We start from the raw sequence: 24,985 nt of genomic DNA on the forward strand, positions 1-24,985 counted from the left end.
CTCCGTCTCTCTCTTTATCTCTCTTTCTCTGTCTCTCTCTCTCCCTCTCGCCACAGAAACAACCATGTTTGTTTTCTAAATGGGAGATGTTTACATTCCTCCATGTGAGTGCGGGATGAGATTGCATCATTCAATTAAGACCTAAAAAGAGCGAAAATACAGCCTCTTCTCCGCTCACCGTGGATATCTTCCCCGCGCACACATACACAAACACTCTCTCGCTCGCTCTCTCTCTCTACATTCCATTCCAGGCCCTCAGTATGGAAGGCATGGAGCTCGCCCAGAGTCTGACGTTCCAGTTTACTGCAACACCCCCCCAAACCCCCCCCCTCCCCCTTACAGCTCTGAGAGCTCACAAGAGGAACGTCCCTTTAAAAAAAGAGGCAGCCATCCAGATGAGAAACTCTTAGTCGGCAACAAGCCATTATCCCAGAACACTGGACTACGACGTAGTAGATACAGCGCACTCTCGCTAAGACAGCTTGACCAGTTCTTTTTCACAGCAGCTACAATGACCGTGAACTTCTCCACTGTAATTTAAGGGGACAGCTTAAGAGAATGTCCTCCAGACTGACGATGCTGGTGATTCTTCATCCGTGTCCACTGGTGGGAACCAGTCTTCATGCCCTGTTTCCCTCCAGACCCTCTGACTAGGGGACTGACAGACCTGCGATGCTCTGAGAGACAGTTGGTCAGGCTATCTGATTCAGGAGGACTATTTGAGGACTGTGTAGTGTCCAGGTAGCTGCCATGCTGTGGCCTCCTTCCCCCCTGCCCTGGTCGCTGCTCCTGCAGGCCCTGCTGGTGTGTGTGAGTCTGGGGGAGCCAACCGAGGAGCCATCTGGAAGTAGCAGCACCGCTAACACAACCAGCCCTTCTCCTGCTGCCTCTCTCCAGAACCTCTCCATCCAGCACGGACCCTGCAGCTACACCTTCCTTCTGCCTGAACACAGGGCTGGGGCTGGGGGTCCTGTGTGCTGGCACGGGGCGTCAGGGGGGCAGGACGGGGAGAACACACTGCAGGGGGATCCTCCCCACCAGCCTCCCAACCCCCCGAGCTCGAGGATCCAACATCTGGAAGACCTCATGGAGAACTACACTCAGTGGCTCCGCAAGGTAAGACTTGCTGCTAACTGCCCTTCATGCGTGAGGAAAGGAAAAGTGCAGCTTTTTTTTTGTTTCTGACTTTCCTCACCATCATCAGGTAGGTTGATCCATTATCTTTCTGAAAGCAACTCAATCAATGAGCATGCATAGGAAGTAAGGAATGCAGAATAGAAATGTGAACTGTCACTCTGAGGTAACTTGACTATCCTGCTAATACGTTTGTGTCTCTGGTAGGTAGAGAATTGTCATGCTGTCGCTGTGTCCTTGCTGGCTGGGCTCAGAGCCAACAGCACAGGAACACCACCGAGTGGGCTGCTGGAACTAATTGGCTGAAAGTTTCCTACTGCCCTGTAGTGGCCTCTAAGAATGAGGAGCACACTGCAAAGGAGACTATAAAGTTACATAAAAATTTGCTTTTAACACCTTCAATAGATGGTGCAGTGTCGAACGGTGGCTGTCAGTTCTCTCAGTTCAGTGACATGATGGAGTCAAAAGCACATTATTAGTTTTGCTCATGTTGAGGGCTTAGGACCTCTCCCTGGTGGCTCAATAACTAATTACAGTATTGGTACTTAAACAAAAAATATTTTAATATATTGAATTCTGCTATAAATTAACTGCATATGGGATCCTGCTAAGTGCTTGTAAGCTCAATTTATGTGCACAGTGAAAGCATCTTCCTGGTCTTGACCTTGCGCTTGACCTTGACGTTCCCTATTTGAAACCCACCAGGGAATACGTTTGACAGGATGAAGAGACATGCGTGTCTGAATTCCTACATCCTCCATTTTGTCTCAATGATTTAGAAACCGGACATAACAAGTCACCGTAACCAGCGTCTAAATGTGAGTGAGGTCCAAACAAAGACGTACATCATGGCTCTGGAACATTTGAGATATTTGGAGCGGGTCCGAAGCTTGGGTACCTCAAATGAACTAAAGACCCTGCATAACGAACCTCCTCAAACTTTCTCCCCCCATAAAGTCCACCAATGGCACGCATGTACCAACCTAATGAAGGTGTGGCTTGAGAGGGACAAAACTCTGACTGTAATGGCTCGTTGTGGTGCACAGACCAGCACTTCTTTTCTGTTTCTGAACTGACTGTGGAACACACAATAGTGTCGTACTGTTATGACATATTTAGTCTGGACGTTGTAGTACTACTCAGTGATTGTTATCCTTTGAGTTAAGTCTGAGGTGCAGTTAATTTATGGCAGCTGCCACCCCACTTTTTTTTGTGCATTTAGCAGACACTTTTATCCAAAGCGACTTCCAAGAGAGAGCTTTACAAAAGTGCATAGGTCACTGATCATAACAGCAATATAGCCCCAAACATTGCGGGTAGCGAAAACACGAAGCATACATTGTGAAAGAACAGTCCCAAAGGGAAGAACCATAAGAGCATGTAATGAAACAAGTTACAATTAAACAACATGAACCTCAATCTTCCCATGGAAAAATATTATTTGTACATGACAGACCATTTTAATAAATAATATAAATGTTACTGTTTAATTTAAAATATAATATTTTAGTCTAATCATTTACCATAGGGAGTACTGTACCGACCTACTCTGGGTTTGATTCGCCTCCAGGAGGCCACCCAACTTCCTTCTGCCACCCCATTGCCACCCCGAATGAAAATCTCTAGATCCGCCCCTGCTGACGTGGTTGAATGTCAAGTCCAAGTTCGAGTCCAAGTCCAATAGTCGAGTCCAAGTTCAAATCCTCCCTCTACTGTGAACAACAATGAAATATGATAAAAACATCAGTATGAATATTGTTTGGACTGGAAAGCTGTGTAGACAGCAGCTGGAAGACAGCACAGCTCTCCTGATACACACAGCAGGCCTGCTATCCATCTATCTATCTATCCATCTATCCATCTATCCATCTATCCATCTATCCATCTATCCATCTATCTATCCATCTATCTTTCTATCTATCTATTCACAGCTACACACACTCAAAGACACTTCATCATAGCTTGGAGTTAGAACTAAAGTCAGAGTTGGAAAGTATCAAATATAAAACGAATTACGGTGTAAAAGACCCTGAGGTGAAGAGATAATGACTGTGGTCTCTGGGAAAACCTCGAGCCTCGACAAATGCTGAAATAATCGTCCATATCGGGGGAGTAGGTGTAATGATGTTGGCAACCACAATCACCAGACAGCCCCGGTAAACGACAGAATCCCATGACTGATTTCTCCCCCGTGAATGAAACTGTAACTCAGCAACTCTGCCCCCTGCCCCCCGCCCCCCACCCATGTCTCTGACTATCCAGGAAGCAGACCAGAACCAGGAGAATCTTCAAGAGTTATCAACACAGGATTAGAGTTCCAAAATCTTGATTCAATGAGTGAAATAAATGTGCAACTACTTCATGCGGACCGTGTGGGACCATAACACTTCAATTTAATATCCTGTCCCTCTGGTCCTCTCTTTGTTATTTCTGGTTGGTTTCAAAGATAAATATGTCATTTTATGGGAAGTATTTTATGAAAATATTATTTGATATGTTACATCTGTTCAAATGCTTTGCAAAGTCATCCGCCATGTAACATTTCATTTCACATGACTCAAGGGATACTAAACAGTTTCCAAATATTTCCCAAATTCCACATTTGCACAGTGGACAAGCACATCATGTTAGAAATAGTCTGACTAATTTAAATGATATTATCAATCTCTTATTCTTTTGAAATACATGTCAATTTTCTGTCCAGTAAGATACTGGTGAAGCAACACGTTGCACAGGGCTGTATCTGTGTGACCCTGCGTGTCTCGGGGTGACTGTTTATTGTCTGCCCTTCCAGATTGAACGCTACGTGAAGAACAATCTTGGGGGGGAGATGGCTAAAATGCAGCAGAATGCAGTACACACCCAAACTGCAGCCATCTTGGATTTGAGCACCAACCTCATCTCCCAGACTGCTCAGCACACCAGGAAGCTGACGTATGTAGAGACCCAGGTGCAGTAAAGGTCACTATAGCAACATATTGCACGCCCCTGTCTCAGTCGATAGACGAGAATGCTCACAGTTTGTAACATACAGATGTCCAGACTGGCTTTTGAACTCTGAGCAGACGCCCTGGACATGGGCTAAGCCTAATGCAGTACTTTATCACCGCCAGGTGTTGAATCAGACATCGAGGTTGGAGATCCAGCTGTTGGAGAACTCCCTGTCCACCAATAAGCTGGAGACTAGGCTGCTCCAGCAGTCTACTGACATCAGACAGCTGCATGACAAGAATGGGTAAGGAGGCTTAGTCGGATTAAGTCATGAAGAACCAACAGAGCAGTCCTGTCTGAGACCTGGACACCAGTCATGGCGATGACCTCTTTCTCTTTCCCGCCTCGTGAGGTCAGCATGCTGGAACAACGGATCCAGGAAACAAAGCTTCGCCATGGAGACGGTTTGGAATCCCTACTCGGTGAGATGTCCGGTCTGCGCGTGCTCCTGGTCAGGCAGAACGCAACGATCGCCGCGCTGCAGACCCGCCTGGAGCAAGCCATAGGGAACAACAGCATCCTGATGAGCCAGCAGCAGCAGCTTACCGACACTGTCAACAACCTGCTCATACTCTGCTCCAAGGACAGGGGTAACTATCCACCGATATTCTCTCCATATGGCATATTCCCTCAAATCACATGGCAATAGTATGTGAACAGCTCTCAGTGTATGGACACTTGCTTGTTGAACCTCTCATTCCAAAACTGTGGGCATGAAAACAGAATTGGTTCCCAATTTGCTTCTCTAACTGCCTTCACTTTTCTGGGAAGGCTTTCCAACAGGCGTTGGAACATTGATGCCAGATTTGCTTCCATTCAGCCACGAGAGCATTGGAGAGGTTAGGCACTGATTTTGGGAGATTAGACTTGGCTTGCAGATGGCCCATACAGAAATGTTTCATTGAATTTGGCTTAGAAAAACGTCACTGGCCCGACCTAAACACCATCAAACACATTTTGGATAAATTTGAACGCAATCTTCAAGCCAGGTCTAATCACCCAACCACCCTATTGTTTTTGTGGCTGAATGAGCACAAATTCCCTCAAACGCACTCCAAAAACTTGTGGACAGGCAGCTGTGGCAGCTGTGGTACAATAGAGTGGGCCAACTCCATGTTGATGCCGATGGTTTTGGATGTTCAACAAGCTCATAAACTGTAGGTGTGATGGTCGGGCATAACAATTGTATAAGTCTTGGGGATAAGTTGGGTACATGTAATGTTTCTCTGTACATTTGTGACTGTATCAGGTGTTTTGGAATGTAATCTAACTAACTACTGTAGTTCAAGTCTTTTTTTTTTCAAGTTCAAGTCTTGAACTTGATCTGTAGCTAATGTATGCATACTCCAAATATTTTATGTACACCTCAAATTGCGTTTGACCTAAGTCTTGGGGTGTACTAGGGACAATAACAGCAGTTACACCTTTAAGATTCACCAGCCTAATCCCAAATATATTCTGTCAAAGTTTACCATTTATATCCATTTTAGGAACAGCATTTAGATATTTTAGGATGACTTCATCCTTTAAAAAACAAATGTTGTGACATATATTTGTGTATAAGTGCTTTTGGTTTGATGTGAGGAATAGATTTCTGTTGTTCTGGACCTAGTTAAAGTTTCTGACTGTACAGCAACCACAAAGAACTAAAATGATTTATAGGCTGAGATTTCTGCTTTACATGGCTCACAAAAAATACTGTAACTTTTTAACAGCCACTTTTGATGCACTCCAGATCATTTTACAAGAATATGTTCTGCGATTCACGTCTGGTCTAGAACACCATGAACTATGGGACATGTTGAAAACTGTAGAATGTATTCATGAACTTGCCACTTAATCATTTCAGTGGGGTTACACAACCGTTGCCTAATCTTTGGATGATTCATACTAGCCTACGTTCAGAATAGCTAAACTAACAGCCAAATTAATACAAGAGGGAGAGATCTCAGCTGGACAATGCCAAAACATTGACAACTCGATACAGAAAGAAGTTTGAAATCAATTTGAATCTTCAGATTGGGGTGCCCTGGTAACTCACACGGTAGAGCACGTCCAAAATGGGCTGATGCCCTAACGCAAATGCCTGTATTTGAATCCGACTTGGGCAATTTCTGCAAATCTTCCCTTGTCTCTCTCTCCCATACATTTCCTTTCTAACTGTCTCTGTCCACTACAACTATAAAAAGTTACATATCTTATATATCTAAGTTACAGTATATATATAAAAAAGGAATCTCTAGGTTAACGACGACTCCAACTGGATCCGAGCCAGGAAGTGTTTTTCCCCCATTTCCTGATCTGTTTCATCAGTGGCCTTGCCCAGCTTGAAGCAGAGAGATGAGGAGAGGAGGTTCAGGGACTGTGCTGACGTCCACCAAGCAGGCTTCAACAGCAGTGGGGTTTACACCATCCATAACTCGGTACTGGACACCAGGAAGGTAGGACACCACACTGTCTGGGGATGGGGATGTGCAGGCCCTGACATAGATCAATTAGTTTAATTTTTAATAAGCAAAAACACTGTGTACCTGCACTCACATCCAGCCTACAGAGTTCTCTAGGACGTCAAGGCTTCAATTCTCTATTTACACATTTAACAAGACCTCAGAGGAGAACATCGTTCTGGTGATCTCCTTCTCCCAGTGTCAAGACTCCGCAATCACACTTATAGTATACCGACCTATCAGGCTAGCCCCGCAGGCTCACCTTGGACTTCATAATAGCATGTGGATATGTTTGTTGAAATCCACGTCCTGGGCTTGATCCACTGCACACAAACCCCAATGTGAGACATCACAGTACAACCGACAAGCTACTTTGCGGAAAAGTGCCAAGCAGTAATTTGACTGTTATAGAATATATAGATATCAAGGTCACACGTCCTCTGTCTGTAACATATATAATGTTCCAGGAAGTAAGGATATGGTGCAACATTAGCCTGGTCTATGCTTGGTATGGGTTGGCTCAGGAGTCAGTGCCTGCAGAATGTATGAGGTCTAGAAATACTGCTGGACTCTGGCTGGCCTCCCCAGTCAGCAGAAAGCAAGCACCATACAAACCAGACGATCGTCAGTCAGCCAGCCAGCCAGCTCTCGAATGGGACTATTCTCAGATCAGACCGACAGTGGTCTCACTGTACTTATATGGTGGAGTGTAGTTGGCCACCATGCAGCTTAGTGTCCATCCTGGGTCAAGTGCATGAACTGATTGCTTGAAGGGATTTTCTTGAAGGGATTTATCTTGGAGCATGCCTTCAGATTATTTTCCAAAGAAAAGAACAGCAGGAGCAAAGCAGACACAAATGTTAGGCTCACCCTTAATGGAGGTTGTTTCTTGAATCTTGTTTCGAGACAGTACGTGTGTGTGTGCGTGTGTGTGGTGTTTCCTTTGAGTTCTCAGGTGTACTGTAACATGGAGTCATCCCGGGGCGGGTGGACGGTCATCCAGCTCAGGTCAGATGGGACCACAGACTTCCACCGCACCTGGAAGGAGTACAAGATGGTGGGAGAAAGGAAATTCAAAACACCACATTCACACTCATACCATTTGACCAAAACCACACCACACCATTACTAACAGCAATAGCACAAGAGGGGACACAACTATATGTATTTTGTCAGCAATATTCTGTAGTGTGGAAGGTGTTGTTGACAAGTAAAGTGCACATGCTGTGTAACAAGGCTCACAGGCTAACATGCTAGCAATGCTAACAGGCTAGCAGTGCAAATAAGACTGACAATGCTAACAGGCTAACAGGGCCTGCATGGCCTTGGATGGTCTTGTTAGCGGTGCTAAGCACAGGATGGCAGCCTTCCAGCAGAGGGCTAACAAAGTGTGGAGCTGGGCTGGCAAAGACACCTGAATACAACGGCTGCCATCTTGACTGTCTCTCCCTGGTTGATTTGCTGCTGATTTGCTGGTGGCATCCCTCTAATCACACACACACTCTTTCACCCCCACCCCTTCATTCCTAAACCCACCCATTTCTTCACTTCCCACACAAATTGACTCAACTTTCCTCTTCTTTGTCCCCCCCATATGCAAATCTCTCTTTCTTTCTATCCCTCTCCCCCCCCCCCTCTCTCTCTCTATCTCTCTCTCTCTCTCCCTCTCTCTCTCTTTCTCTCTCTCTATCTCTCTCTCTCTCTCCACCCCCTCCTCTTTTTCAGGGTTTCGGCAGTGTGTTTGGAGAGCACTGGCTGGGTAACGAGCTGCTCTTCCTGCTGACCAGCCAGCGTCCGTACGTCCTGAGGGTGGACCTGACTGACTGGGATGGACAGACAGCCTTCTCCCTGTACGACCGCTTTGCCGTCGCCAGCGAAAAACACAACTACAGGTGAGATGACGGGAGGGGGGGAGAAGAGATGGGGAGAAGAGGAGAATAGAGGAGAGGATAGGTGGAAGGTAGAAACAGGAGATGGAGAAGGTCAATGCTGGAGGAAGAGTAGTAGGACTATAGAGAAGGTAAAGGACAGGGAGGGAATGAAGGGAAATGAAGGAGAGGAAAGGAGGAAGAGAAGGTTGAGTAGTCAAAGGAGGTTGCATAAATGTTAATACAACAGTACTACCAAAGAGTAGATAGGATAGTGCTCCTAAACTCTGCCCCTACAGATCTTGGATCTATTTTCTATGTCTCTTGGCAATGAGATGGGTTAATACACTCTCATAGGACAGCTGATCCTAGACCTGCACTGAACATCCTCTCATAACATAGTCTTAGGCATTATATGAAAGATAAAATGAGAAACAGAAATCAGAATCTGAATTTGGTTTATTCGCCATGTACAGTAAGTTCATACAAACAAGGAATTTACTGTGGCAGGAAGGTGCATACAATAAACATATACAGATCTTAAACTAAAAAGTTGAAATTTTCAATAGTGTAATTAATTCTAAAGAACTAAACAAAATCTAAAATCTAAAATCTAAAATAGATATTTTTAAAAACATAGCAAACAACAAAGCAGTTGAAAGGTGTTGCCTGCTGTGAATGTGAGATGCTTGGTGGTGCAATAGCAACTGAATGAGGGACAATGATGCTCTGGGGAAGTTACTCACTCATATCATGATCTATTTTATCTGTCCCCTCATAAATCCACACTACTGGCATTTTTCTCTGTAAAGTATTCTTATGATTACATTTTTTTTGGCAAAAAACGAATGTAAAATAAATTGTTTTTCATTTCATTCTTGGACGGTTCTACCTCTCTTTCCATATCCATGATATCTGATAGCAGTTGTCATGGAGACACGCCAAGACAAGCCATTCGAAGATGAATTGCTTCATTTCCCAACAAAGAATAACAGTTTTTGATCATAAATGGGATCAAACTCATTCTGTTTCCCACACTATAACCAGAATTAATCAGATTCACAGGATGAGTACTCAGTAAACACACATGCACACACAGTCACTCGCACACACTCCATTTGGCAAGGCAAAACCCCCAGTACTCAGGGCCCACTGTACTCTGTGTTCCCTGCTCCCACACACCTGATTCAAATAAACAGATCATTATTAGGCATCTGGAGAGCTTGTTAACAACCTTTCATTTGAATCAGGTGTGCGGGAGCAGGGAAACATCAAAAACATACAGGACTTGAGTACTGAAAGGGAAATGAAAAGAAAAATCAGGTTGCAGTATGACGACTATGACGTGTCTATCCAGAATTACTACAAGAATACACAGTAGAGTAGCCTACAGAACACACAGTAGAGTTATCTTATTAAATCAGGGATTCATATTATCCTACTGTTTCAGGGGTTGGTATTTGTTATCCTCTTGTATCATTTTTATTTTGTACTCAACTACTTTGAGTCATGCAACAGCGCCAACGGGAGCGAATGGAAAACACTGCAGGTGCAGTCAGTTTTCTGGGGATTCTCTGCAAGCCAGGCACCTGCCCTCCACACGCACACCATTAAACCCTAGTCTTATGAACAAGCTGGATATATGACCACAGAGAAGCAATGCAGCTATTAAACACAGCTGTCCCTGTCCATATGGCCAAAGTGACAGATTTAATGTCGATGCAAAACAGCATGCGCACAACTATGGCGACAGACAGACACAAACACACACACTCACACACAACCAAGGTTGGTCTGCTCTCCCACCAACAGTACAACCATGAGGTTAATATGAGTCAGATGTTAAAACAAAGAGAAAATGGTCAAAACTGTGACATTAGAGAAAGGAGCCCGGCCCTGAACAGCTGGTAACACATACAAGATGCCTGGCTCAGAAACCAGAAGAGGAGCCTGACATGGCTAACACAGGAGATGGCCCTCTGGCCAAAGGGTCAACGAGGGACAAGTGAACCGAGTGTTGAACCAGGAAAACGTTGCAGCACTCATCCTATCACAGTGATCTCCTTTCCAACGCTTTCAGAGACTTCCTCGTATCTGTCTGTCATGATTAATCCAGTCAGCGCTAGAACAAAGCAGCAATAGATCTGTGTCTGTCCCCAGTCATGCTACTGTACTTTGTGTGTGTGTGTGTATGTGTGTTTGTGTATGTGTGTGTGTGTATGTGTGTATGTTCAGGCTGTTTCTTAAGAGCCACAGTGGGACAGCTGGAAGACAGAGCAGCCTGGTGATCAACGGAGCCGACTTCAGCACCAAGGACAAGGACAATGATAACTGCATCTGCAAGTGTGCCCATATGCTGACTGGGGGTGAGAACTACTCCAGGAATGCCAGCTGTTACGTGTGTATTTGTGTGTGTGTGCACGTGCATTTTTGAGTGTACTTGTGTGTGTGTGTGTGCGTGCACGTCTGCGTGTTTCTTTATGTCTAAAGCAGGGCGCCTTCCTTATCCCCCTCACACACCCTTACACAGCATCCACACCTCACCCCCACATCATCCCTTGCCTTTAGTACACCAGAGTGTAACATACTTAAAATAGCCAGTAAGGCAATGAGGCAACACAGAATTCTAGATGAAGGTAATACCAAAAGAATCCAGTCAGTACATTAGTATAGGGTGGGTCAGAATGGATTCGCGTGCAGTTCAGTGAGAGTCTGTGGTTTCACTCTGTATGTTTGTACAAGGATCTTTCTCACTCTGTCTCTTTCTTCACCTCTCACTCGCTATCCCCTTCTGTCTCTTCATTTCTCTCTTTCTGTTTCCATCTCATTCTTCCGGTCTCTCTTCCTCTCCCCACACACACACACATGCACACACAGGTTGGTGGTTCGACGCGTGTGGGCCCTCCAACCTGAATGGGATGTATCACTCTCAGGGCCAGAACACGGGCAAACTCAACGGCATCAGGTGGCACTACTTCAAAGGCTCTAGCTACTCTCTCCGCTCCACCACCATGATGATTCGGCCTCTTGACTTCTGAGACAGAGAGAGACGGAGTGCTTCATTTGACATGCCTGTCCAGCGCTACTTTCCTCTGGGCGAGTCAACAGCTGATTCTAATCCCCTATATCACCGCTGTAATTTGCCGTATACCACTCTTGTCAATATTATGAGAGTTGGTAGGATGACATGTTTGCTGAAAGACTTGTGTCCCTTTGGAAAAGACAGTGTGTAACTTATTTTATCAGCCACCATCTGAACCCCATAGAGCCAATATCAGCTCTGTATACATGGTCCGTTTACAGTCTTTTTCAAATGCTTACACAATTTTTTTTTACTTGTCCTCTTTTTTTCAAAACTTAACACACATATCCAACAACTGCACACACACAATGCAAAATGCCTCGCTTCTCTTGCAAAATGAAGCACTGCATTCAAAATATCACAAACACGTCTCAAAAGCACACATTTGTCTCATGTTGCGAACACTATTGCCATTATATTAAATTTTTGGATACATCATATACACACAGTTATTCAAAACCTAAAGCTCTTCTTTCATGAGCTCCTTTGTACATTTCTGTACAAGATTGGCAGAGATGATGACAAATTCAGGGTAAACACGAAAACAAAATTTAAACCAAACTTTTTTTTTACTAAAAGCATTTGTGGTTGTGAATACAGTATTACACCGAACAAATGAAAGAGTGTAGTAGGACAGAAACCAAACTTCAGTAATTTTGAAAAAGGTGTTTACGGAATGGTGTCTGTGTGTGTGTGTCATGAACTGTAGCATACAGTAATGTATACTATGTTCTACAATATTGTCAGAATGTGTTCTTACAGTCACTGTATTGTTACACGGTATGATACAGTAATCCACCAGACTGTGACCAATAATGCAGTGCATTGCAGTCAATGGATGCATGGGTGCTACGTAAAATATACGTTTGTTTGTAGTATATGTTGTGTTGTGCTGAAACAGCTATTACAGTATGTGTACATTAGAACATGTGTATATTACTGTATATTGTTACATACCTGTACACTTTTTACAGTAAAGGTTCAAATTATACCCACCACTGTAAATCAACTCAAATTAGGCTATTGTATAGGCCTATTCTAAAGCCATGATTGGTTGGTGTTGAGTAAAGCAATGAGTGTTTGCACATGTGAGTTGGTGTAAGGCACTGATGAAATTGTGTGTCATTTTGATTGGTTGTGTTTTACAGTTTTTCGCAATTGCTTAAACACATTTCTTGAAACAGTCAACCATTTTCTCAAAACTGTAAACACAAAACCAAATATCCAAACTCCATCTCCAAAATCTCTGACTCTTCTGGCAAAATCAAACACTCGCTCCTAAACCATGTAACCTGTGCTCAAAATCAAACTATGCTTTCAGATCATAAACACTACCAATCAATATATAAACACTATCGAGCAAGCATTAGACACAACACAAAAAAATGGAGAACACAGTATCCGGCCATGTAGTTACATGTAAAGAAGAATTTATTTACTATGTAGCAATAAAGAAAATTGATTTTGGATTTTGAAACACTGGATTTTGGTGTTTCAACACCCATTAAAACTTTCCGGATGTATGACTATGTTTAGCTTGTGTTCTGCACCTCTCTTTCACCAACCGTCTCTGGAGGAGGGGATCCCTCACTGAATTGCTCATCCCAAGGTTTCTTATTTTTTTCCTCCTCAAGTGAGTTTTTCCTTGTCTTCCTTGAAGCTTGAGGTTGGTTGAGGGGTAATTCTATGGCCATATGTGAAGCCCTCTATGACGTTGCTTGTAAGGGCTATACAAATACTGTCCATTTGATTTGATTTTAAAATATTACAGTAACCATCCTAACTTACTGTAGTACTGTCAACAAAGAAAAAACCCTCTGTTGTGCTGGATCCAGCCTTGAAAACACTCCACACCTATGTCACCACAGGCCAATTCAATTGCCTGTAGGAAATGTAACTCTTCAATTGGATTGAGAAAAGGGCTGTATGGTGGAAGGCAAACATTTACAGTAAAAAATGCTGGTTGATGTTGAACTATTCTTGTATTTGGACACCACGGTGAAAGCTAACATTGTTCCAAACCAGCATTAGAAACAAGTGTAAACAATTTTGAGTCATTGTGTTTTACAGATGACAACTGTGTTGTAGTTGTGTTTACTGTTTGCCGTCTGTGTTTACCATTTTGCAGCACAAGTGCATCACAGTGCAAAATGTGTTTAGTGAATGAGAATGTGTTTAGAGTTTTGCCAAAAGAGTGTCTGATTTGACAAATTGATTTAGGTCACTGAACATTTGATTCAGAGAATGGGGTTTAATGTTTTAGCAATCTTGAAAAACTGTAAAAAGGAAATCAAGATGCTTCCTGTTAGAATTTTGTGTGTTACGTGGAGAATTGTGCGTTGCGGTGGGGTTCTGGTATTTGAGTGTCAGGTTGCAGAAATTGTGTGAAAAGTAAGGAATTTGTGTGTAAGCATTTGAAAAAAACTGTTATGACTTCTCTATGTGGTAACTGATCCATAGCATATACTGCCCCCTAATGGTTAAACATGGAATCTGGAATCTCAGCTGCATCCGTCCTCTAAATCTATTTTCATCAGTAAATGGTGAGAGATATTTGAGAAAATAGAGTAAAATGTTTTTTAAAGAGTTTTATTCTGTGTTTCAGATAGGATTTTACGGTACATGATCCCTACAAAATGCAGAGTAGTGAATTGGTTTCTTAATAAAGTGGTTAGGGTTAGGATATAATATTATTACAATGCTAAGATGATAAGCCTTTCTCAGGTAGAAAGTACTAGATAGACTTGCTAACAGAGCTGCACTCAGATTCTGCCTGCATTATCACTACCACGTTCAAAGACTCACTTAATTTGTCCTGGGTGAGCATTGACAGAAACACATACGTATCCAAAGAAGACTTTCAGCGACTGCAAGACTATCATTGATCAAATCTATTTAGGGTGTTTACGTAAACTGAGTTTAAATAAGTTATGATCTGTGGCGTGGGCCCAGTTCTGATCAAGCTTTGGTGTACCATGTAACTGGTAAACAGTGTGAACTGTTATCAGAGGTCAGTTTTAGTCATCAGGAATGGAACATCGTATGCAAATAATTCCAGCCTGTTTATCCAAGTTGGCTACTTTCCATCTGTGTTTTTTTAAATACATTAAAACCATAAACAACATTGTTGTTCCACTCTACACGCTACATGTATCACAGGCAGTCTGCGTGCATGCCTCTGTGGAGGAATAATATGACTCTGTGAATTAAGGAGGGGTGTCTATCTGTTCACACAGGCATGTATCAGGGACATAAATACTTAGTTGATGTACAGTATCTGCTATGCCACTGTTATTTCCAATGGGGAATAAAGTCAAGGAAATTTGAACATAGTTTTCTACATACACTCATTGGGACCAACTACTGTATACCATAAACCACATTACATGGTTTATATCAATAGTAATTCAATATAAAAATATATTCCGTGCCCTCACCTCAACCTTTTAAGTAAAATATATTCAGAGGCATAAAAATCCCTTACTTAAAAGCTAAACGTTTCTCATGGCAGCTTACGAACTCTTCATATGAGAAAGAGGTATACTTACAGTAATTCACTGAAAGAACGTTCAAATGCTTATTCTGGAGATTATCGTAACCATATAATAACTGTGTAACACAAATATGTAAGTAGTTAACTGTGCAAACATTGTAAATATATATTTAGTAGATTAACCCCAAATATGTGACTGAACTTGATAACCTAACAGAACTTTAAATGCTTGTAACCGATGTAGACATGCAAATAGTGGGTAGATGCTGCTGATAGTAGCATTTGTTTTACGGGTATTCCGCTCGCCCCACCCCAGCACCTTGTTGGAAACCAAACGTCAACAGGGTTGGAGCCATGCTGCGCCAGTGGAGCTGCACTGGCATACTGTGATGTAGCGTCGGAGGGGAAGGCGAAAGGAGACCCTCTCCTCCTCTGAACCCAGGCCTGGATCACCATGCTGTTTGCAGCAGCTGGTCGGCTACAGCCAGGCCACCACATGTCTCAGAGCTGCTGGAAGAGTAGTCTACAGGACACACATCTGAAACCTTGAGGAATGGACTGTGGTGAAAACAAAAAAAAGATGCAAACTGACTTGTTATATTACAATGTTGTTTAGGAGTATGGTGGTGACACAGGGCAATTCATACTGTCTACAGACACCAACAGTCTGTACACACAATGCATATACTGGGGCTGGAATTACACATCTACTTCCATCATATACACATCTTTGAGTTATGGAATCCTTGTGTATTGTTTTCTACTCTTTTGTACAGTGTCTTTTTCTGTAACATGGTAGATTAGCACCATCCAGTTAATTATTTTCATCCCAAACAATTCTATTATCACAATACAACACAATGGCTTTTGGAGTTTTTAGTTATATTCATTAACGTTCACCATTTTCTTTATTCCAGGAACATAAGTAGGGGAGGGGACAAGGAGGGGAGGAGAGAAGACGATTGTGTGTGTTTGTAAAGGAGGGAAGTGGAGACATAAGGACTTAACATGAGTACATAATGGAGTCAGCCATAACTGTGAAAAGATTGTCACTGTGAGTGTTTGTGTGCATGCGTGTGTAGCATGTGTGTGTGCGTGCGAGTGTGTGAGAGTGTGTGATGTTCACTGCAGTACCAGTGTGGGACTTCTGATCTTGGTCTCAGTCAGGCCGGCGAAGAGGAGGACGACAGTGAGGACCCAGTACATGACAGCTACGAACATCACCCAGCCAAAGCCTGGGATGAGAGAGTAATCAGATCCTCCCAACAGAGTCCACACCAGCAAGCCAAACACCTGAGGAGTGGAGAGGAAAAGAAAGGAGAGGGTGCGAGGGGAGGGGAGAGAACGAGAGAGGAGAGGAAAACACAATTTATCAAATTGTATTTAGTGTAATCTGTTACCTACTTTCTTTTACATTCTCTCCCTGCTACAAACATTTTGCAAATGACAGCACCACCAGAATATAATACAATAAATTACTTACAAATAACCCAAGAGGATATTTATCAAAATGTCTGCATGTTAAAATGTATGAGTTTGTTCTCTTTGGTAATGGAACAATAGGAGTGTTCCTCTTGGTTGGTTGGTATTAGGGTTAGTAGAGTCGATTATTTATTGCTATCTGTATATTTAGGAAGTTTCACTTATTTAAGCTCAGCACAGATGTAATTATGTTCCGTGTACTTATATGTTATGCCAGGTGCTTGCGTTGTCTTGTCTTAAGAATTTCAGTGTCCAGTCTAACCTTGTGTTGTTCTGTGTACCTGACAAATAAAAGACTTGAACTTGAACTCTTGTACCCCAACTGTATTATTATTTGAATATTTGAAGTGGTATTGTGAATCAATCAATCAATCACAGACAGCCAGAGATTATGTCGAGAAACTAGAAAGTACTGTTTTCTTCTGAAAAGGCATGAATCTGCAGCATAATATCTGACTGGTCTATTCACTGCATTTAAAATGTAAATTATTGAGGTAAAAAAACAGCCACTATCATCAAGATGTGAAATGTGTCAAAATAAATTGTCTTCCATCTGATCAAATGAGTTTAGGCTTGACGCATAGGCTCAGCAACAATAGCTGCATTACATATTTTTCTTACCATTTCAAAGGAAATAAGGGCCCCCGAAAAAGAGCGGATGAAGCTGTTGTCATCAGCCAAAGTGGAGGCAGGAAAGCTTTCAGTTGGACTGCTCCTGGAAGTTATTATCACTGTGTGGGCAGCGACACCATCCATCTTCGCTGTTGTTCTGTCTATTTAGGTCTGAGGGCCTGGATGTCCTGAGTTTGCACAGACATTTACGGAAGAAATACAATAATGTCTCAGTGTCACGTGAAAATGTATTGTAATTTTTCTGACAGACCGATACTAAAAGTCCATCCAACCATTGCCTAATCACTTAGTTGTGAGTGGGTCTTCTACAAATGGAAAAAAATAGGAACTTTTTCCACATCCTGGGGCACTAGGCAAATGTCCAATGATAGGATTGTTGCCGTGACAAAACCAGTTTCAGACTGATTAACATTTACATTTAGGCATTTGCATTAGGACAGTCAGCTTGATAATATTTTTATTTTCTATACAGGCAAGTGTTGAAGGCAATGTCATCTACTGCTTTGAATTAAAACAGACCTTTGGGTCAAGCAGAGTGATCTTCTCTGTCTATCTACCCATTTTACAGTAAATCAAGATTTCACTTTTCCACCAACAGATGGCAGAATATTGTCATGCATGGAACGATCATTTCGTTTTTTGTTTTTTTTTTTCTAAGGAGAAACTGAGAAAACCAAGACAAGGTTTTAAGAGAATGAACTGCAATTGTAGATATAATTTTAATACAATTATAAACACACCCTTGGAATAACAATACATGGTTATTTAACTGCCACAAGTTTTGCTAGTGGTCCAAAAAAATACATGTGTATGTTGGGAGTAACTGCTTACGCCCAGACTTTGAAATGCAGTGCAGAAGGCCTATATTGGTGTTAATATTATGTGTGTTATATTAAGTAAGGAATTGACAGCATGTTAGAATAACTGTTTGACTGTCTTTAACAGGAGACTTAACCTCCAACATTGATTTACTGAATCACATATCACCATCTAGTATATATTTTGAAAGGAATCCTCTACACCAGGAGATATATTGCTCTCCCCTTGCACACTCTGTCTGTCTCTCCCCCTCTCTCTCCCCCTCTCCTCCTCTCTCTCTTTCTCTCTGTCTCTCTCTCCCCCTCTCTCTCTCCCCCTCTCCCATTCTCTCTCCCCCCTCTCTCTCTCTCTCTCTCCCCCTCTCTCTCTCTCTCTCTCTCTCTCTCTCTCTCTGTCTCTCCCTCTCTCTCTCTCTCTGTCTCTCCCCCTCTCTCTCTGTCTCTTTCCCACTCTTTCCATCTCTTGCACCTTTTTATAGTTTTCTGTAGCATACGTATCAGGACACATCAAGAATCCATCTTCCACTAAATTAAATCCCACCTGAGTGGTTGTCCGATAATGCCATAGTGATCTATACCCCAACATCAAAGCCAGTTTTCACTTTGTTGTGTACATTGTTTATTTATGAATACATATAGGCGAAAATGCTGCAGAAGCATTTTGCTGTAGCCAAGCCTTTTCCAGCTACAGGTCGTCTGCCTCAGATCTTACTGTAAGAGCACAATAGTTTTTCTCAAAGATCTCTAATGGAGGTTTGTAGGCCAATGCCAGGATTATGGATTTTAGACCATATAGGATGTGGAGGTGTACAGTTATGTAAAACATGAAATAAGGGGTCACAAATCCTTTTTGTCCTCCAGCACTCTAATGACTCACAGTGAGTTCAAAAATACAAACAGAGAAGTATGAAATGCTCTAATACAATTATTTTTGTCAGTGGGTAACTATTGCATGTATTCAACAAGGGCCACTGTTTTGAAGGACGGAAAGGAATTCATATTTTCTCATTACAGTAAACATTTCTCTTTAATATTTCATTGTCATAATTGAAGGATCTATGATCCTTAAAAGAAACAGCAGAATGAAAACTTTTGATGATGTGAATTATTTTCTTTATCTATTAGATTCACACAGTTAAAGTTTTTCTCGATTGCTAACACACAAAAATGGTATGTGTAAGCCATCCTCCCAAAACCATTTTGCCAAATCCCAGAAGAAAGACCATGTGCCCCAGTCTTTAAACACAATCTACCCTTTTTGACACATTTCTCAGGTTCATTCACACTTCTTTGCAAAATGTAAGTAAACTCAAACCAACGCAATTCAAAAACCCTTAACAATCAATTATCCATGTGTCAGCATTAACAAGCAAAGCAATGAAGGGTTTGGAATGAATAAAAAGGTAAGCTCATCTGTACTTTGAAATCATGGATGCAAATATCCAGTGAAGAGACAGAATTGTCAGAATGAGAGGAGGTGGACAAGGGAGAGGAAGAGGCAGAGGAAGAGGAAGAAGAACAACCATCTCAAATGAGATTTGGCCACACTATGACAGAAATCCCTATGTACAGAACAACCTTCTCCAAGCCATGAAAGAAGCTTGTGTGGACATTGCTGTGTAGTCTTATCAGGGCTCAGGCCTGGTCAGAGACAGGATGCTGACCCAGAATGAACAGTACAATAGCGTACTCAAGCCATGTTACCCTGGTGGAAATGCTTTGTTTATGAATTTCCTTGTTTTCTTAGCATTTGTTCCCCAAATTACAATTTACATTAATGAATTTGTGTTGTTGACTAACAGTTTTACTATTTGTATACTGTGACCACTACAGTAAGTACAGGGACATTCCTCCGAGGCAAGTAGGGTGAAGTGCCTTGCCCAAGGACACAAAGTCATTTGGCACAGCCAGGAATCAAACTGGCAACCTTCTGATTAGTAGCCCGATTTCCTAACCGCTCAGCCATCTGACTCCCAATTGCTGTATAATGTAATAGAAAATAAACATCCTGTAAGAAGGACAATTGCAATATTTGTGATTTTTATGATTTACATCGTGTGAAACTCATTAGGTGGAACATATCTAAACTTCAGCGACACATTATAGTCAATGGTTCATGAAAACCTTCTTATTAGTGTTTTCAATTCCTCCCAGCAGTGTGTAAAGGGAATTCAGAAGGTTGATTTTATTTGAGTGCTTTGTGTGTATTTTGAATGCAAAGTTAGGTTTGTACGACATTTTGACTACAGAGTTTGATTTTGGTTCAAAAGTCAAGGGTTTGGTCAAAACAGTGTAAGTATGAAGATATGTTTAGAGTTTGGAGAAAACACAGTACACATTCAAGAAATTTGTCTTAGCAAGGAAAACTGGAACAAAAACTCTAGTTTAAGGCACAAATGTAGCTTTACTCATCATACTTAGTTCAGACAGACAAACCTTCTTGTATGCTAGTCTGCATCACATGAAGGTCCTGTAAATGGTTCTTGGCCTTTTTCATGGTTTACAGTTTACATCCACAGCCGATTGTATTTCAGACCGATTTCTAAACAACCCGTTGGTGAAAGACCCATCCCTTTTATGATACACCTTTTTTAAATGTATAATGATTTATGGATTTGCAGTCAAAAGAAGCTCTAGTAATCCAGACGGCTACATATTATCAGAGAGAATGGACAAAGAGATTCACCCTGAGAATACAACCAATTCATTCCAAGTCATTTCAGCCAATCTCAGCAAGTTTTTATAATTACCTGCAGAAAAAGGCTTTGCATTAATCAATATGTAATCCTGCCTTGTAACATGTAAATCTTAGATTTGGTGGAGTAATTATGAAGGAGAGTCCATTGTTTGACTGGTTTCCCTTGAATTATCCGATTTTTAAAATGATTATCAATACCAGTAAGTCTAGCCGGAGATACAGGTGTTAAAGGTTTAGAAAAGCATTTTTACGTAATCATACATAAAGAGATGACTGTTTAATTATACTCTTGGGTAAAGTAATCCAGTTTAAAGCATTGTAATGCAGGTGCAGCTCTGGCAAGATTACCAAGGAGATTTAGCAGATAATCTGGATAAAGTCAAATACTAAACTTGCAAGCTGTGTTTTAGACAGTTTTATGTGATCAATCTTCAAGGACCTTACACAGTATATCTTGTATTATTTAATGAATACAATTTATTTTTGGTGTAAAATAAAAATGTCCAGAATATGAAACAGAATAGAGGATGCTAATGATCATCTTTTAAGTGGACGATCTGAGTTTCCCATAATTGGATCTTTAGAAAAACTACCTTAAGGTTACATAAACTACCATGCAACAATCTTATTTTGGTAACTCAATCTTTTTCTTCACCTTTACAATATCCCCTCACCCCTTATCCCCTCCTCCATACTGTGCTACTTACACTATTGTAAGAACTTGTACTGGTAATATTACAGTAATACTATTTTACTAATACAGCTTTCCTATGTCCCAAATTTTTTTGCTATTGGTATTGCTATATGTTGTTACATGTTACAGGTACATTTAATGTAACCGTGATGTAAATCATCCCTTATCTATTTTTTAACTAAGAAAATAGTGAGTGATCTTGTGTATCCTCCTCCTCCTCCTCCTCCTTGTGTAAAGGCCTCATGAACCCCCATACTGTGGTATACAATGTTGTACTGTACTGTACCATACAATACTGTACTGTACTACACTACACTATATTATACTATACTATACAAAACGACAGACCATGTAAACTATAATAGAACTGAAAGTAACAGCATAATTCCTTCCTTCCTTCTTTACTTCCTCCTTTCCTTTCTTTCTTTCCTTCCTTCCTTCCTTCCTTCCTTCCTTCCTTCCTTCCTTCCTTCCTTCCTTCCTTCCTTCCTTCCTTCCTTCCTCCCTTCCTCCTGTCTCTCCATGCAGTCTCAAGTAGCAGAATGGTGAGCCAGTGAAGGTCTGAAACAGTAGGAACACCAGGGGAACTAATTAGCTGTGTGTCTGTGTAGGACTACAGCTGTCTGCTCAGACCCACTCAAAGACCCAGTTCCTCTCTGGATTAAACACAAGTCTTTGCATACAGTGTAACTTTCAGCTCACCTGATAGAGGAGGGGGAGAAGACAAAGGGCCCTGAACTAACCTTGGCATCACTCACCAAACTGTTGAATGAACAAACTACTTCAAATCTGTGAAGCAAATATAGGAAGGTTTCTCTTCTGATTATGTGATTCTGAGCTTTGGACCGCATGAATACAATCAAACATACTACATTATTATACTGAGAAAAAAGACGTGTACATGTAACGTACATTCCTGTCACCAGATGTGACAACTCCATTGGCTTTGTTAGCTTGCCAGCAGGCACAGAGGGCACCTATACCAACCCTGGCCCCGGACCCAGCATGAGATGTTTACCATGGCAACCACTAATGTAAACAAGTCAGAGAAGAGCCCCCAGACAAACTAGGGGGCCCTGCTAATTATCAGTGTGTGTGTGTGTGTGTGTGTGTGTGCGTGTGTGTAATGTTTCCAAATTCCTATCTGTGTGTTCTATATACATATATTATTTAAAAGAGCATTTGTTTTTTACTATCCGGAGATATTACCGATTGAGCGGTTTAGAATCTGGAAAAAAACATTGTCGGGGGAAGGGTAACTTCATACATCTTCATACATCTTCCTGGGCTCCTCCTATCTGCTGGAAACAGAAGATTTTTGTTATGTTCAAATGAAGCTAATGGTGTGTATTGTGTTCTGGTTCCTGGTTCGCTGTTTTTACCAGGCTACATCATCGTGTAATATGTCAGCCACACCCCTCATCTGTGGAGCTGTTTGTCGATCCGTGGTGTGGTCTGTGAGTGAATGTGGAGTCGTCTCACACTGCCGTCTCACACTTCTCTGTTCCCAGAGCCTGCTGAGAATTCAGGATCCATATCTGTCCCCTAAATGCCCCCCTGTAGCCTAAACACACACACAGACACACCATGTACACACACGCATGCACACGCAAAGACAAAGCTGCCAGACTCTCCACCTATGCGAGCACACACACACACACACACAGAAGAAGCCACCAGCTTCCACCTCTGTCACATGCCAGCCCAGATGCTGTCACGTAATTGGCCACTATGACTTCCTGCTGTGGGGAAGATATTGTTACTAGTTGTCCCAACAAAGTGAAAGTCACACACACATGCACGCACACACATGCACACACCCAATCACATTTATATTTATATTTAGGAAGTTTCACTTATTTAAGCTCAGCATGTGGTAAAGTATGTTCTGTGTACTTGACTTGACATGCACACACACACTTCTTTCAGTGTCCAGACATACACAAACACATACACACGCACACGCACACCACAGTCAACTTGACCTGGTTATGGACAGATACTAAATGTCTTGTTATAGACAATTGCTGAATGTCTGGTTATTGACAGGGGCTGTATGTCAGGTTATAGACAGATGCTGAATGCCTGGTTATGGACAGATACAAAATGTCTTCTTATAGACAGATGCTGAATGCTTGGTTGTTGACAGGGGCTGTATTTCAGGTTATATATAGAGAGACTGAATGTCTGTTTATAGACAGGGGCTGTATGTCAGGTTATATACAGAGGCTGAATGACAGGCCATATCTAATCAGCATTCCTGAAGCGTCGCTATAGTGAAGGAATAGATCTTCAGACTGCAGCGCACAAGACCCCTGCTGGGCTACCTGTCAAAGCCAATATCTCTTCCTTCATCGCCCTCTCTCTCCTGCACTCTCTCTCTCTTTTCTCTCTGTCTTCTTACTTTTAATTAAATAATCATCCCAGCATTGGATTAAAGCTTCATTCCCACATAGTTATGCTCCCACTCTTAAAATCAAGAAATCATTTTGGAGAATATCTTTTTAGTCTCAAGTACACAATGTGCTCCAAGGTTATTTGTAACCTTGAGAAAGAAACAGTTTGATACTAAATGTACCCATTCAGAATTGTATTTTTCCGTTAGCCATGAATTTTGTGGACCTGATGATTTTTGATGCAGTATTGAAACCTCGAAATAGAGATTTTGGGTGGTCAGTCAGTTAGCAACAATGTCCAAAACAAAAAGGGCAGATGTGTGTAGAATGAATCCACCACCCCCTGTCCTCCACCCCCCCCACCCCCCAGAATGAACCCTGGTTATATTATTCATTGTTTGGCCACAGATCGTATCGTTTTCAAGAGAGATATTCTCTCCATGTTACAGAAAGAGAGTCATTTGCATTTTGTTCTGGGGGAGTGAGAGGTATCAAAGCAGACTCCCTGCTGGGCAGGGAATGGAGAGAGCTGGCACAGGCATGAATTTTTCAGCAGCCCTCTCCCTTTCTCTCTATTTCCTTTCTCTCCCCCCCTCTCCTCTCTCTACTCTCTCGCTCTCTCTTTCCCTGTCGGTTCAGTCGATACGCCGTTTAGACGAGGGGGTTTGTTTCTGAATAAGAACGAGTCTCGCCGCAGACCCGAAATTTAGGGAGCTGGGGAGAAATGGCTCCTGAATTTGAATCCTTAAAAAACGACTAGTCGTTTTTGGGCCCACCGTCCCCTCACCCCCACCCCAACTGTGTAATGGTAGCGTCCATGTTTGACAATAAAAACACACACAGGAGTGGATCCACATCTGTACTGTGTCACCTGTCATGGAGGCTCTGAAGATTTGGGGAATTCCATTTGAATGGCATTTGACACAATAAGAAGCTATATAACAACTGGATTGTTTTTTGGGGGTCTTTTTCTACAAAGTAATTATGAAATGTATTGTCAAAACTGTAAACATCCTCATTTTACAAACAATACCTTTTAGGTTGAAATTTGAGATTGTTTATAGCCTAAAATTAACTACTCCGATCAAATTGGAGCTGTTTGTAAAATTGTTATTTCTTCTAAAAGTGTAGTTTGTATGAACTGATACCTGCTGATAAATATCATATATCATAGGTATTATATTAAGATTTATTATTAATAGATTGATCTTTATTTCTTCAACAACATATTTTTACTGTCAAAACTGCT

General features: G+C 41.8%; 1 protein-coding gene across 2 annotated transcripts; it reads left to right on the forward strand.

The window, feature by feature from the left end:
* The first annotated feature begins 363 nt into the window (after positions 1 to 363).
* Positions 364 to 12,975, forward strand: LOC124475329 (angiopoietin-1-like). Of its 2 annotated transcripts, none has more exons than XM_047031835.1 (9): positions 364 to 1,116; positions 3,929 to 4,084; positions 4,248 to 4,369; positions 4,483 to 4,715; positions 6,439 to 6,566; positions 7,528 to 7,629; positions 8,298 to 8,464; positions 10,676 to 10,806; positions 11,318 to 12,975. In XM_047031835.1, the coding sequence occupies exons 1-9, from the start codon at positions 751 to 753 to the stop codon at positions 11,476 to 11,478; spliced, it is 1,566 nt and encodes a 521-aa protein (XP_046887791.1). In that variant the 5' UTR covers positions 364 to 750; the 3' UTR covers positions 11,479 to 12,975. The 2 variants fall into 2 exon arrangements, with proteins under 2 accessions (XP_046887791.1, XP_046887798.1); XM_047031842.1 differs by having other exon boundaries at positions 11,374 to 12,975.
* The last annotated feature ends 12,010 nt before the right edge of the window (positions 12,976 to 24,985 follow it).

The sequence above is a fragment of the Hypomesus transpacificus genome, chromosome 2, assembly GCF_021917145.1.
Source record: "Hypomesus transpacificus isolate Combined female chromosome 2, fHypTra1, whole genome shotgun sequence".
In the NCBI taxonomy this organism is placed as follows: domain Eukaryota; kingdom Metazoa; phylum Chordata; class Actinopteri; order Osmeriformes; family Osmeridae; genus Hypomesus; species Hypomesus transpacificus.